Source organism: Antechinus flavipes, chromosome 5, assembly GCF_016432865.1.
Source record: "Antechinus flavipes isolate AdamAnt ecotype Samford, QLD, Australia chromosome 5, AdamAnt_v2, whole genome shotgun sequence".
Taxonomy (NCBI): domain Eukaryota; kingdom Metazoa; phylum Chordata; class Mammalia; order Dasyuromorphia; family Dasyuridae; genus Antechinus; species Antechinus flavipes.
In genome coordinates, this window is record NC_067402.1 from 195557749 (window position 1) to 195572199 (window position 14451).

Genomic DNA, 14451 nt, shown 5'->3' on the forward strand with positions numbered 1-14451 from the left:
TGGGTTCCTACAGAGTTATTAAGCCGCAGTATAGGCTCACAGAGAGACGGCATCTGTCCGCCCCTTGGGAAGAGAATCAGTCATCCTCCCTCTGTCACCGCAAAGGGCAGAGCTGGGGACACACACTGGCCCATCTCCAAAAGCACATACGTCTTGGCAGGTAGACAGATAGGGGAGGTCGCACTTGGGAGTATCCTATCAAGAGCATCCCAACAGGTTTTCACAGTCATCCATGGTCTTTCAGCGCTCCCTCCCCCGCGCCCAGCGTTAAACCAACTCAGCCCCACTGGCCAGTGTCCAGGAAATGGAGAAAGTGGATGGACTGCTGCGGGCTGCAGGGCCCACCAGCCCTCCCTCTCTCTATGGCTGGGTTTTTCCAGCTGGAGCCTCCCTCCCTCTACCGCAATCACTGAAAGCCGCTACTCTCTACCGCGGCTGCTCCAGCGCATCATTTATTTATTTATTTATTTGCTTATTTATTCCTTTCCTCCTGTTTTTCCCCCTGTACCAGCAGACCCTCCCCCTCGGAGTCAGAGAAAGAAACGTTGCAGTCAGTCAGAGAGAGAGAGTCCCCACTGTAAGGGAGGAGGTGGGGGAGAGAGAGATTGTGCGTGAAGTGGAGGGAGAACCCCGGCGCAGGAGGGGAGCTAGAAGGAGGGGTGGGGAGCTCGGCAGAAATCTCCGCTCGTCCCCTCCGTCCCCCGCCTCAGCCACCCTCTCCCAGAGCCATGAGCGCTACTAGACAGAAGGCTGAAAAGAGTGATGGGACCATGGGCGGGAGCGAACACGAAACTGAATTACGGGACAGAGCCCACCTGAGCCAGGAGCGGAGGCTCAAACAGGCTACCCAGTTCGTCCACAAAGACTCCGCTGACCTCCTCCCACTGGACAGTCTCAAGAGGCTTGGCACTTCCAAGGATCTGGTGAGACATCCCAGGCCCCTACCTCTCCCCTGCCCCGTTGGGTCCGGGCTTCCTGGTCCCGGGAGCCTTCCCAGAAGGAGCGGGGGGCCACTAGACCGACTTTCGGAGATCCATCCCTTACTTAAAGTAACGTTGGGGCGATCCCACCAACTTTGGGGTATTCACTCTGCCCATTTATCAGGAGGCCATCGAGGATGTCGCTTTTCTGGGGAAGGGGCTGTTCAGCATCTCACCTTTGACCTTAATAATGTCAGCCTAGAGAAAGCAGAGTCCAGACAAGTAGAGGGATGCTAGGACAAGTGTAGAGGCTTGAGGGAGAAAAAAAAAAAAGGCCTCTTGGGATGCTGGGAAGCTTGGTATCAGTAGAAGGGAGGAAGGAATACAAAAAAGGCTGGGACTGACCTCTCCAAATTTATTTTAGCCACCAAAAAAAAAAAGGGTGGTGGTGGTAAGAGGATTCAGATTTTAAAGCAGCAGAAATTACCAGGAAGGTAATTTCTCCTCTCTCTGGAATTACCTAAAGAGCTGCCTGGCTTCTCAGCAGCCTTTCCTATCCTCCCTTCTCCTGGATATCAGAGTTTTGGCTCTCATTTGATGAGGTATTTTCCTTTCTTACTTGGTCTTCATCATTTCTTCCCTGGCTCAGAAGCATTATTCTCTGCTAACAGTCATCTCTCAGAAGAGTCTCTTGGGTCATTGCTGATTTTAGAGGGGAGGGCAGCTGAAAGGGAGAGAGTAAGGGTTTTTTTTTCCCCTGCTTTTCCTGCTCTCCTTATGAACCAGAAAAAAGTCAGTTTTGGGAAGCTCTGGGAAATCCATGGGGACATGATGATAAGGAATGAAGGGCTGCCCTCAGATGGAGGAAGGCTTATGAGAAGAGAATATAAAGAATTGAAATAGAAAAAGTCACATGAAAAGAGAGAGAAGAAGGCAAGAATGAGGATGATAGCACCATGAACATGTCAGAACTAGCCTTGTAGCTGCCCCCCTCTAATTTTCTCTATAGCCCACTCAATTGCCCTGGAGATGCCACCAAATACCTAGAAAAAACCATCAGAACAGTTAGCTAAAACCAGGAATTCTTTGTGACATGGACCCCTTTGGTAGTCATGATCTAGTAAGCCTTTCTCAGAATAATGCTTTTGAATAAATGAAATACATAGGAAGTCAACTGTATCAAAATACATTTAGTAAAACATTAACAATAACAACCTAAATCCACAGATTCCAAATTAAGAAGCCCCGCTTAAAAAGTATTCTAGTAAATTGGGGCCTTCTTGTGACAGCTTCCTCCTTAAGGAGGCTAAGAGAGTGAAGGTTTCTCATGGCCCTTCGTACTCCATCCCTGCCTTTGCCAGCAAAAGATCCTGGCTCTCTGTTGCTAGGATGTAAGCCAAGAACCCTAGTCCAGAACTGTTGCCAACTCACCAACCCTTCTGAGTACCACTCAACTCCCAGACCTTTCCCTTCCTCTCCAAATCTATTTTAGCTACCAAAGAAAAAAGGTAAGGGGATTCAGATTTCAAAGTAGTACATTCAACATTATAGAAACAATTCCCTGGAGTAGTTGGGAAGTTTAAGTTGGAGCCAAAAGAAGGGGGTAAATCCACTTAGATTTAGTAGTTCCCCCCCCCCCAGAGTAGGGCAGAATGCTTATTTATTCTGTTAGACAATATCATATTCTCTTAGACTGGGATAGGTTTTTGATTTATTTTGGTATTTTTTGGCCTGAGAGTTCATAAAATGAGGGAGTTTCTGCTGACGGACCTTCTCCCCTTGTAGACTGGCAAGGTAGAATCATTGAAATAATAATGTTATTATTTAACTTTATTTAATATTTATTTGTTTAATTTAATATTATTTTAATAAATAATAATAGTAATCTAAATAATAAAATTTAATTATCCTATGAACAGCCTAAAGACAGCAGTACTACAGAAGAGAATTGGTCAAGTCAGCTGATGAAACTCTGGATCTGTAGCTCCTCACTCACAACATGCTTCATTATTTCAGGACTTTGGGTCCTGGGACTCTATTTTGGAGAGCAAATTGGGAGGGGGAAAAAAGAAACAGCATCCCAACTCACTAGCTAGCCTGATTAGTGAACTGAATTGCAGTCAACCATGGGAAAAGGGGCCTCCGTGGGAAAGATGGGAGGGAAAAGCTGGAGAGATAGAAAGGAACAACTCTGCTGGCAGTCCCAAAAAGCTCTTTGCCCTTTTCCCAGAGCTAGTCCCACTGGCATGGCAGTTCAAGCTGTCAGGGAACAGCCTCAGGGGGCTCATTAAACCTTGGGATATAAAAATCCCAGGAGTTGGGCAAGGAGATCAGGTGAAGGGAAGGAAGAGTGAGGGAAAGGAGAAGGAAGCTATTGATATCTTCTGTCTTCATAATATTCCTTAACAGCCTAAAGGGAGGGTATGAAGGGAAGGAGAGTCTTCCAAGTTCAGAAGAATCTACTTCTAATAGAAACCCTAAGTTGGGGACAAAACCTCTGACAAGAGATGATCCCTGGAATAAAAATCTCTTTGCCTAATTAGCCAGTTTGATCATTGAGATGATTGTGATTATCTTTTCACCATTTTTTCCCACTTCATTCTCTCCCAGTACCATTTTAGCTGCTTTTAACAAGGAGAGATCTAGAGAGGGAATATGGTTTGGTTTTATGATTCACTGACTTCAATTACCAGGCTTTATTATGTATCCCAGGAAACGCCATCCCTCTCCTGTGACTCTCCATCCCTTATTCTTTCCTACTCATCCCCTTTTCATACCTAATTCTGGGAAAAGGGTAGAGTTGGGAATGGGGAGGCCCAGACACTGCCTTTAATACATGTCCAATTGTGTCATGATGGAGCCAGCAGCCACACAGTGTGATCCAGCGTCGCCTGATGGAAGGGAATCTGGACCAGTTTCTCGGGGAGTCCTCCTTGGTTTGGGGCCAAGTTCATGGAGCAGAGAGTACTAAAAAGCCCAGCAGGAAGGAGACCCCGGCTCTTCTTGTCCACTGTAAGGTGAGAGGAGCCTCTGACCATCATCATGGAAACTAGAGATTGATCCCTGGAAAGGATCAACTGTTTATGAATGTCTCCACCTTCTTTCCCTCTTTTCCTACAGGAGGGTACAAACATTCCTCAGCTTTTCTTCTTAGCCTATGTCAGAAGATGGAAAGCTTTTCTCGCTTCTTTATCTCTATCACTTTTGCTGCTTCCCCCCCTGCTGTTTCCCCTTTGCCCTAAGTAAACTCATAGAGAGTGTGTCTACATGTGTGTGCATGTACACATGCATATGTACACATATACACGCATGCATGTGTGCGTAGGAATATTATCTATAATATATATATGCATATTGTGAATAGACTATGATTTTTATTTGTGAATTGTGAACACATGTGGTTACCAGATTGTGTGTGGATTTATTTAGGATTACATACCCATGGATATAGTTACATGTGTGTGTATGTATACACATACATGTATGTATATAATTGGATCTTTTCTTTGAAACTTTTTCAGTAACTCTTTTTCTTCCTCTTTCTTTTGAAAAAAAAAGAAAAGAAAAACCAAATCTCTGTAACAAATATGAGTCATCAAACAAAACAAATTCCCACAATGGCCTTGTAAAAATGAGCTTTGTTCTGTTCTTTGTGTCTGGCACTTCTCTGCCAGGAAGGGGATAACATGCATCATCAGTTCTCTGGAATAGTAATTGTGATCATTGCACTGAACAGAATTCTTAAAGTTTTCAAAGTTGTTTGTCCTTAGAATGTTGATGCTAAATAAATTGTTCTCCTGGTTCTACTCACTTCACGCTGATTCAATTTATATAAGCCTTTCATAATTTCTTACAGCCTAATAATATGCCAATATATTCACCTACTATACTGTGTTTAGGTATTTCTTCCCCAGGTGAGGAACACTTTCTTAGTTCTTTGCCACAACACAAAGAGTTGCTATAAATATCTTTATACACATAGATCTTTTTCATCTTTTTTTTTTTTTTTTAACTCTTTGGGCATAGATCAATTGATGGGTCAAAGGTTATAAACCAGTGGTTCTCAAAGTATAGTCTAGAGAATCCTGGGAATCTCTGAAACTCTTTTAGAGGGTCTACAAATTCAAAAACAGTTTTTATTTCCAATATAGTAAGTGTCTATAAATATAACCCAGATAAACAAAAACGCTTTGGAGAGATCCTCAATAATTTTTAATAGGATAAAGATACTGAAAACAAAAGTTTGAGAACCACTGGATAAACAGTTTAGTAGATGTTTGGGCAAAGTATTAAATTGCTTTTCAGAATGGCTAGACTTATTCACAGTTCTCTCAACCATGCATTAATGAACCACTTTAATCAAAGTCCCTGGTATATTTGTTATTTTACTTTTTTGTCAACTTTGTCAATTTGATAGATATGTGGACAGCTGGAGCTTGATAAATATGTAGAAGTTACCATCTTAGTCTCTGAGAATACAAAGATGAAAAATGATATGGGATTGGAGCTCAGGAGAAAGACTAGAACCATATACTGTGCATATATGTGGAACTCATTAGCATAACTGTAATTAAACCTTTATGAACTGACCTCATCTAGGAATTTGCAGTCTAATAGGGGAGTTAATGTGCAAATTGTGTAATTTAGGATAAAATAAAGAGAGGAATGAAAAATCAAAGGAGGGCTCATTTCTAAGTGAAGGAATGATGGAAGGCTTTATAGAAGAGGTGTCCCCTAAGAAGGAAGGGAAGAATTTTAACAAGAATTCCCTGCAGGCATAGAAGATTAAATTAAGGAATGATTCATACAATCATGAATATATATGTAGAATATACGGTATAAGAAGGGGAATATTATGAAATAAGGTTGGAAAAAGATGTTGGAACCAGGTTGTGGTATATTTTGAATGTTAGAGTAAAGAATTATATTTTATCTTGTAAGCACTGGGGAATCTTAGAGGTTTTTGATTAAGGAAATGCAGTGCTATATATTAGCAAGATTTCTCTAGTAAATATATATTACAAACCCTTCATCTCTTTAATGACATAGTGAATGGACAGAAGGCTAAATTTGGACTCAGAAGACTCCAAGGAAGACCTAAGTTTGAGTCCTACCTCACTTAACTCCTGAACAAATCATTTAACTTCTATTAAATGGGGATAAAGGGACTATTGTGAGGATTAAATTAGATGATATACCTACAGCACTAATATACTATGTAAATGTTGGCTCTTATTATTGAAAAATAATACAAAGTTTATATCAGTATTTTCTAATCATGTACCAGACATTGTGGTAAGCTCTAGGGATACAAAGACAAGTGAAAGTCCTTTCTTCTAGGAGCTTCAACCCATTGAGACAACATGTATAATAACAGAGATGTTCAGAGCAGATCCAAGGGGAAAGCACTCACATCTTTAATGACCATGGAGGTGATGGCAAGAGGTAGCCCAGCTGGGGTCAAGTCCCCAGAAGATGCTCTCGTGGGATGGTGGCTGGCAGCCTGCTGCTGGCCAATGTTTTTTTGGTTGCAGGTGCCAGAGTAGGTTGCAAAGGATGGGGACAAATGAAAACAATGTTCTCTTCTGACCAGAGGGGGAAAATGTACAAACTGAAGAGGGGGAGCATGTATCCAAACTAGATTAACTTCAAAGCTATCCCACTCAGAAGGATCTGGTTCTCTTGATAAGGATCAAACTCTGAATTGGGTCAGGAAAAGGCTGAACTAACTGGTTATCAATTAGCAAGCTTGAGCATGAAATCTGATGGGACACTCTTCTAGAACTCATGCAATAAAAACAACTGACATAATTTCCAAATACTTTACAGTAGTTAAAAAAAAAAAAAACACCTCAGCATTGACTAGCTTAGCAGAATTCTGGAGTCTACGAATTCCCAAGAGATCCATGGGTAAATTATAGGTGGTCTATGACTTTATTTTTTATTTTTTCCCCCTTTAAAAAAAGTTTTTTTTTTCTGATTGTACATTAGTTTTTTAAAATATATATTTCTTTATGAATCATGTTGGGAGATAAAAATCAGAACAAAAGGGAAAAACCACAAGAAAAAAAACAGAAGAAAAAGAAAAAAATGATCATAGCATGTATTGATTTACATTTAATCTTCTTAGTTCTCTCTGAATGTAGATGACTTCTTTTTAATATTTTGATAACTGAATTTCAAAATAATCAAATTCCTTTATAATTCCATGTTATTTTATTTTGTGCATTTAAAAACATTATTCTGAGGATTATTGGGGAGAGAGGGATGGAGTAAGACATGACATAAAACAGATTAAGAACCCCTATGTTAAGGGAATGATGTCTCTCTGAATAAAACTCTCCTGTATCTGACAGAGAGGCTGGGCAGTATTATGAAGATGGGGCTCATTCTGAATCTTCTCCTTAAATGTTATTCATATACAGGTATCAAGCAAGAGGAGGATGCCCATGAAATGTTCAGACTTCATGCCATTGTGATCACATACCCTGTAGGTGTAGGAACCTTCCTGAAGGCTAGCTCTCAATGTCTCTCCACAATGGCTGCATAACTCATATTCTTCTTTTGATATTCTATGATTCTTCTAAGTGGAAGGATGACATTAAGAACACAATGAATTCATTCCTTCTGACAAAATTACCACTGTTTGAATGCTTTCTGTTGGCAACTATTAAATTCAGCTCTGAATTTCCATTCATCCAGTCCTGTCTTTTTTTGGAATGATTGACTATGATGCAGGATTTCCCTTTATTTTTTCTCCCATTCCTGCCTATACTTAAATCCTGAAGAGGTTGTCTAGCAGAAAACTGTCTAAATGCATTTCTGTCAAACAATAATATTTAGCATCTTCCTGGCCTGGAAGGAAAAAGACACCACCAGGATAAATACCCTTTCCAGGGTCCAGAAGTTGCTTCTCTTTGACTAAAGCTTTTATCTATTTAAGTTTAGTATCTATTTATAATATGACATGACATATTACTGATGTGACAGGTTTTACAAGTCAGACAGTAGGGTAAATTTCATTATCAGAAGATCTAACCTAAAGCTAAATTGCCTGTTATCTAAGTAAGTTTCTTTTAATTTAAGTACTTCAGCAATATGCCAGTACTGGGTATGGTTATTTGCAGTGGGACAATTTGAAGTAATGTATTATGTAGTTGAACAACAATAAAAATAAGAAGAAAGATAATTTTAGGGGAAAAGCACTAGCATCTGGTGGAATCACAATAGGCTTTATATATATGGTGATTCTTGAATTGATCCTGGAAGAAGACTAGGGATTCTAAGAGGTAAAGATAAAGAGGGATTACATTCTACTGAAAGGTAGACTATAACTAGAAATAGGAAATGGAATATTGTATAGAGGGAGAATAGAAAGGCCAGTATGTCTGTAGTGTTTGTGACTGAGATTGGGACTAGGTTGTGTAAGGATTTCATTGTTAAAGAGAAGAACTTCCTATAAGTAGGGAATTAATGTAGTGAATGGAGTAGGGGAAAACATGGTTAGACGTGCTCATGAGAAAAAATTGTTTTGAACACTGCAAGGAAGACAGATTGGGTTAAAAACAGTTGGGAAGTAGACTAGTTTAGCTATTGAAATAGTCCAGGTGAGAGAGCATAAGATCCTGAGTTAGACTGGTAACTTTTTAGGTGAAAGAGAAGTAGACAGGACTTGTGGCTGGAGGCAGGTTTGGGTTGGGGTGAGCTGGAAGCAGCAATCAGAATCCCATCAGATATCAAAGAAATTGTGGAAGTAGAAAAGATGAGATCTGGTAACTGATTAGTTATGTGGGGTGAGAATGAGGAGTTTGAAAGGTGATACTAAACTTGGGTGACTGGATTGTCGTACTCTCAACAAAAATTGAGAATTTTGGAAAAGGTGAACTTTTGGGAGAAAAGAAAAATTTCGTTTTGGACATGTTTAATGTGAGATATCTATAGAACATCTGGCTTGAAATAGCCAATAAATAGTTAGTGATGTGGAATGGACTTCAGCAGAAAGACCATGGTTAGCATATAGATATATAGATATATCTATATCTATAGATATAGATATAGATATAGATATAATATATAGGTAAGGGAGTCATCAAATAATATTAATAAAATCATTATGATTTAAGAAATGATGACAAGATAGCTTCAGAAAAATCTAAAGATTATCTAACTGATGCAAAGTGAAGTAAGCAGAACATTGTATGCAGTAACAATAATATGATGATCAACTGACTTGGCTATTTACAGCAATATGATGATCTAAGATAGTTCTGAAGGATTTATGATGAAAAATGCTATCCATCTCCAGAGAAATAATTAGAGGCTTTCAGACTCTGATTAAAGCATACATATAAAAACTTTATTTTTCTTGATGTTTTTTGCTCTGTGTTTTCTTTGACAACTTGGCTAATATGGAAATATGTTTTGCATGACTGCACATGTATAAACTTGCCTTTTCAAGGAAGGATGAAAAGAGAAAATCTGGAACTAAGAAATCTTTTTAAATGAATGCAAAAAAAATTGTTTTTACATGTAATTAAAAAGAAAAACCCATAACACTGATAAAAACCCATGACTTGATGAGGACACCAAGAAAGAGTATAGTAAGAAAAGAGGAGCAAAAGACAAAGCCTTGGGGTAACACATCCTCAGTTAAAAGACAAGATATGTAAGAAGAACTATAAAGGGAAACCGATAAAGGATGGTCAGCAAAGTGGGAGAATCAGGTCAGAACAATGCTACTAAACCTCAGAAATAAAGATAGTATTCAAGAGGAAAGCATGGTCAACAGTATCAAATACTGCAGAGAAGTTAGGGAAAGTGAGATTGGGAAAAGGCCATCAGATATGGTAATTATGAGATCACTGATAACCTGGGAGAAGAAAGTTTCAATTGAGCATGGAGTTTAGAAACCAGTTTTCTGAAATTTGACAAACTTTCAGGAGAATAGTAGTGTATATTGCTTTTTTTCTAAATTATCTGAGAAAAGGGGGTGGGGGTGATCAGTAGGCAACAGGGAAGGATCTAGTGGAGAGGGAAAGATTGAATATTAGGGAAAAGGAAGCACGATTGTTGGAAGCATGTTTGGTGAAGATGGCAAATGAAATGAGGATTTATAACTGTTAATATTTATAAAGTGATTTAAAGTTTGCAAAGCACTTTTTAAAAAATAGTATTCTCATTTCATTATAGCAAACTTGGGAGGTAGATGCTATTGTAATTGCTATTTTACAGATGAGGAAACTGGGGCAAGACTAGGTTTAGGGACTTGTGTAGGCTCACATAGCTTGTGTGTAGCTGAATTTAAATCCCCAGTCTTTTTGATTTCAAGTCCAGTGATCCCAACATTGAGTCTCTTAGCTGCCTTGTATTGGGGTAGACTTGGTAAGAAGATTCACCTCTATCCAAGCTTGAAGAAGAGAATTGTGAGATGTGAAGGAGATAAAAGGGAGTTCTCAACACATGGCCATTTTTTTTCAATAAAGTAAAATAAGACAAAGTTGTGAGAGTAAAGGAAAGGGTGGTAGTTGTGGGAAGCTTAATGAGCTTCTTTGGAAAGTAGGGTAGAGATCCCTTTAGGAGGAGTCAAAGGATTGTCTTTCTATACTGAGGGTCCAGTTGGTAGTGTACTGGGTGATGGCAAGATCCAGGGTGCGAGTCTCCTGGGTATAGCTGGGTGAAACAGAGGAGATTCAGGGAATGGGAAGGCTGGATGTTTAATAGAACATCAATAAAATGTATGCTGGACAGGAATTGGGGTGAAGGGGAAGAAGCAAGCCAGCTATTGAACTTCTTGAGAAAGAAGAGAGAATACTCTGAGAGCCTAGAGTAACAGCAACTAAGATCTACATTGGGTGACAGATTTGGATAGATAAATGTCAAAGGAGGAAAAAAAAGTGGTGGTGGCAGAGGGGAATGGTTGATGACTCCCTGGAAAGTGAAGAAAGTACTCTGATATCCATGTATGTAAGAGACTGAACTCAACTCTTTTCTATCTCCAAGTGATGTGTCCCTTCCTTATCTTAGAACTTCCTAATGTAAAGTTCCTTTCCTAGAAGTTCATTCCTCTTCCCGGATGGGGACCTTTTCCCCTCAGTTCCCCAAACAGCCATCTTTTGGTTCCATATCCATTGTTTGAGTTAATGTTTCCTAAATTTGTGATGTTTTGGCATTTAGCTTCATTCTTTTCCTTATTCTACCTTTTTATTGTGCTAGTTCTAGCTTTCCCATTTAATCTTTTTTTTTCTTTCTAATTGGAGAGTCAATTAAATTTCTTCACTCTTCTAAAGAAAAGTACACTGATTTGGCAGGGGGTGGAGGAGGAGGAGAGAGAAATGGAGGCAAGGGAAGTTCCTGGGGTTGACCCCAACTCATTCAGTCCATTTGGTTTCTTCTCTCCCAGTGCCGGGACCAGATATTAAGAGTGGCAGTGGATACAGGTACCCAACACAACCAAATCTCTGCCAGATGCCTCAGTCGCCTTGGGTAAGAACGTGATTCTCTGAAGGTATGAGGGGGTATATAGTAGACATGACTACATGCTGTAGGAGTCCAGGAAATGGCCTGCGAACCAAATGATTGGAGGGAGGGGCGACTGACTGAGCCATAACCATTACTTCTCTACCACAGGCTAGGGGAGGGGACGCTAAAAACCCCAGGTGGGAAAAAGGCTCCTGGCCCCCTGACCCACGTGGAGCAGCTGGAACTGCAATTAGGGCAAGAGACAGTAGCATGCTCAGCGCAAGTGGTTGGTAAGTTTTGACTTTTATCAGCTTTTTCATATTCTCTTCTACCATTCTTTTTGTGGTTAAAGAATTATTCTTCCCATCTCCCACAGGTAACAGGGAGAGCACTCTAGCCAGGTGTTCCCACTGTTCCCATTCTTTTATAACATTTCTAGATCTGGGAGATGAGTTAAGCAGTGACACCCTTTGGGTGCCTTCCAAGCTTTTTCCTTTGCTCCTTCCATTCCTACAGATGATGAGAGTCCTGAATTTTGCCTGGGATTGCAGACACTGGTATCTCTCAAGGTAAGATGCCTACTCTATAGTGCCTGGTGTGAGAGTTTATACCTTGGGACAAGAAATAAGGATCTGGGAGGTTACTGGTAAGAGGAGCTCTGAATTAGGACTCAGAATTTCTAGTTTCAAAGCTAAGCCTTGTTTCTGCAGATACCAGAGCATTTCCTGGCCTGCTTTCTCCCAAATAAAATAGGAGGGCAGGGCCTTGCTCTCTCCCACGATGGAAATTCAGAGTGAGAAGATGGAAAAAGATAATTTTAAAAGAGGTTGGAAAGAAATGGGTGGGGACTGTAATTATCTCAGAGGAAGAGAGAAGATAAGGGGGTGGGGAAAAGGTAGATGCAGACAGGTTGGGTGAAATATGTTTTATGAAATTGAATCTATGGATGAGGAGGACTTGCTCCGTGGTAGCTTTTCTACATGGTTGTTTAACTTCCTTCTCATACTTTTTCCCAATAGTGCTGTATTGACCTGGAGCATGGTGTGCTACGGCTGAGATCCCCTTGTCCAGAGCTACCATTCCTGCCTTTCCACCAGGAGCCTGGCCAGTGACAACAATGCCTGTCTGTCCCCCGGAGAAAAAACAAAACCTTAGGGGAAACGTCATGGGCAGTGGCAGGGCTGCCCACCCCTTGACCCTTGTTCATATGTTTTGTTTGTCCACATGCATTCTTTGCTTTTTCACCAATTTCTACATAAAAGGTCACATCCTAAATAAAGTGGAGGAGCAGGGAAGTAAATGCTTTTAGCAACTATGGATTAGGGAAGAATTCATGACCAAACATGGTATAGTGAGAATCACAGAAGATAAAATGGACAATCTTGATTATATAAACTGAAAATTTTTTATACAAATAAAATCAGTGCATTTAAAATTAGAAGGGAAAAGATTAACTCAGAAAAAAATATTTTCAGCTAGATTACAAGATATGTAAGAATCTGAATGAAATATAGGAAGCTATTCGCAAAGCATCTGAACTGGTAGTTCTCAAAGGAAACAATTCAAGCTTTCAATAGCCATATCTAATCAATAATGATCGGAGAAATGATCTTGTTTTTCCAGGAGATAGTCCTCAGAATGTTAGGGAAAGTTTTGTATTAAGGTTTCTTTTTTCCAAAACTACTCCCTAATTTCTCAAAAGGCTTTTGGGTCTTTTCATAAAAGAGTGATAAAGCTACACACTGGAGTCAAGAGGTTTGGTATTGAGTTGACTTGCATGACTACCAAGTCCCCATCACTGATACTCAATATTGTTCCTTAATGTCTCATCATCTGCCACATCATATGAGTCTTCTTCTTGATGTCCATCACTTAACTGTTACACCTCCTAGTTGCTCCATGGCGGATGCTGTGACACTCACCGTTCTAATTCCCTGCATATCAGTTTTTTAATAGCTGTTTTTTTTTTTTTCCCTTTGGAGCCCCAACCCACCTCCTGCTGCCTGGCATTGATCCTATGTTGGTCTCTACATTTTCCTGAATTATAAACTCATTTGTAATCTTTCCCACTTCAGCTGCTTTTGTGTCTTCTATTTGGTCTGGCATTAGATGTGATTGTTATTGTTTTATTTACTGATGACTTTTCTTCTTTATGCTACAGTCATTTTTAAACATATGATCTCCCCTATCTGCCCACCATGGATTTTTCCTTTAAGTAAAATCCAACCAATAAATTGACCTGCTAATAGCTTATAATACATCTTATATCTAATGTCCCTTACCCTATTATGGAGAGGAGGGAAGACTATTTATCACTAAAACTCACTGGTATAATTAAGCTATTTGTATACATTTTCAGTGTAACTTCCATTTGCATCATTCTAGTCATTGTGTAGGTTATTCTCTTGATTTTATTTTTTGATTCATCATCAGTTTCTACAAATCTTCCCACTTTCTTCAAATATCTCACATTGGTTATTTCTTATATTACAACATTCCATTTTATTCATATACCACAATTTATTCAGCCTCTCCAATTCCAATGGATTGGCAACTATTTTATTTCCAATTGTGTTGATTTTTTTGCCACCACAGAACATTACTGATTATTTTGTAAATTATGTAAAAGACTTTTCTTTCTCTCATTAATTTTAGTGGATATAGAATGGAATTACTGGGTCACAGGATATGGAGAGTTCCATGACTTTGACTGCATAGTCACACTCTGTAATGAATATTTCTCCCCTTAAATAAGAGAGATGGGAGTAGAAGTCGATGGCTTTAACCTTGAAGTCCCATCTAACTGCTCTGGACCTCTTTATATTTCCATTCTCCACTTCTGCTCCCATGAACATGGAGTTCACCTCATCTGAATCCCAGTAGTATTCCTTAGCTGGATGCTGAGCCCAAAGAGAAAAGGATAGAGAAAGATATGGCACTGACCAGTGGGCTAGGCTGTGTAGGAATTGAGTCTCCTTGGTTTTGGGGATAACCTTTTCCCCCGTCTATTCTCTTGCCATGATTGAGGTGGATTAGAATAAAGAGGGCTACTTCTTTTCCCAATCCTTTTCCA

The 14451-nt window shown here is 39.7% G+C and overlaps 1 protein-coding gene across 1 annotated transcript; it reads left to right on the top strand.

Moving 5' to 3' along the window:
* Nucleotides 1–219: 219 nt before the first annotated feature.
* Nucleotides 220–13447, top strand: NRIP2 (nuclear receptor interacting protein 2). The gene is made up of 6 exons (XM_052000474.1): nucleotides 220–923; nucleotides 3785–3937; nucleotides 11320–11402; nucleotides 11547–11668; nucleotides 11895–11947; nucleotides 12398–13447. Exons 1-6 carry the CDS (start codon nucleotides 729–731, stop codon nucleotides 12488–12490), a joined length of 699 nt encoding a protein of 232 aa, XP_051856434.1. The 5' UTR covers nucleotides 220–728; the 3' UTR covers nucleotides 12491–13447.
* The last annotated feature ends 1004 nt before the right edge of the window (nucleotides 13448–14451 follow it).

Bases quoted from the DNA above. Each gene is read 5' to 3' on its own strand.
- NRIP2 (XM_052000474.1), top strand. From the start codon at position 729: ATGAGCGCTACTAGACAGAAGGCTGAAAAGAGTGATGGGACCATGGGC. The intron at 3,938-11,319 runs GTGAGAGGAGCC...CTTCTCTCCCAG, and splicing joins CTCTTCTTGTCCACTGTAAG to TGCCGGGACCAGATATTAAG. The intron at 11,403-11,546 runs GTAAGAACGTGA...TCTCTACCACAG, and splicing joins AGATGCCTCAGTCGCCTTGG to GCTAGGGGAGGGGACGCTAA.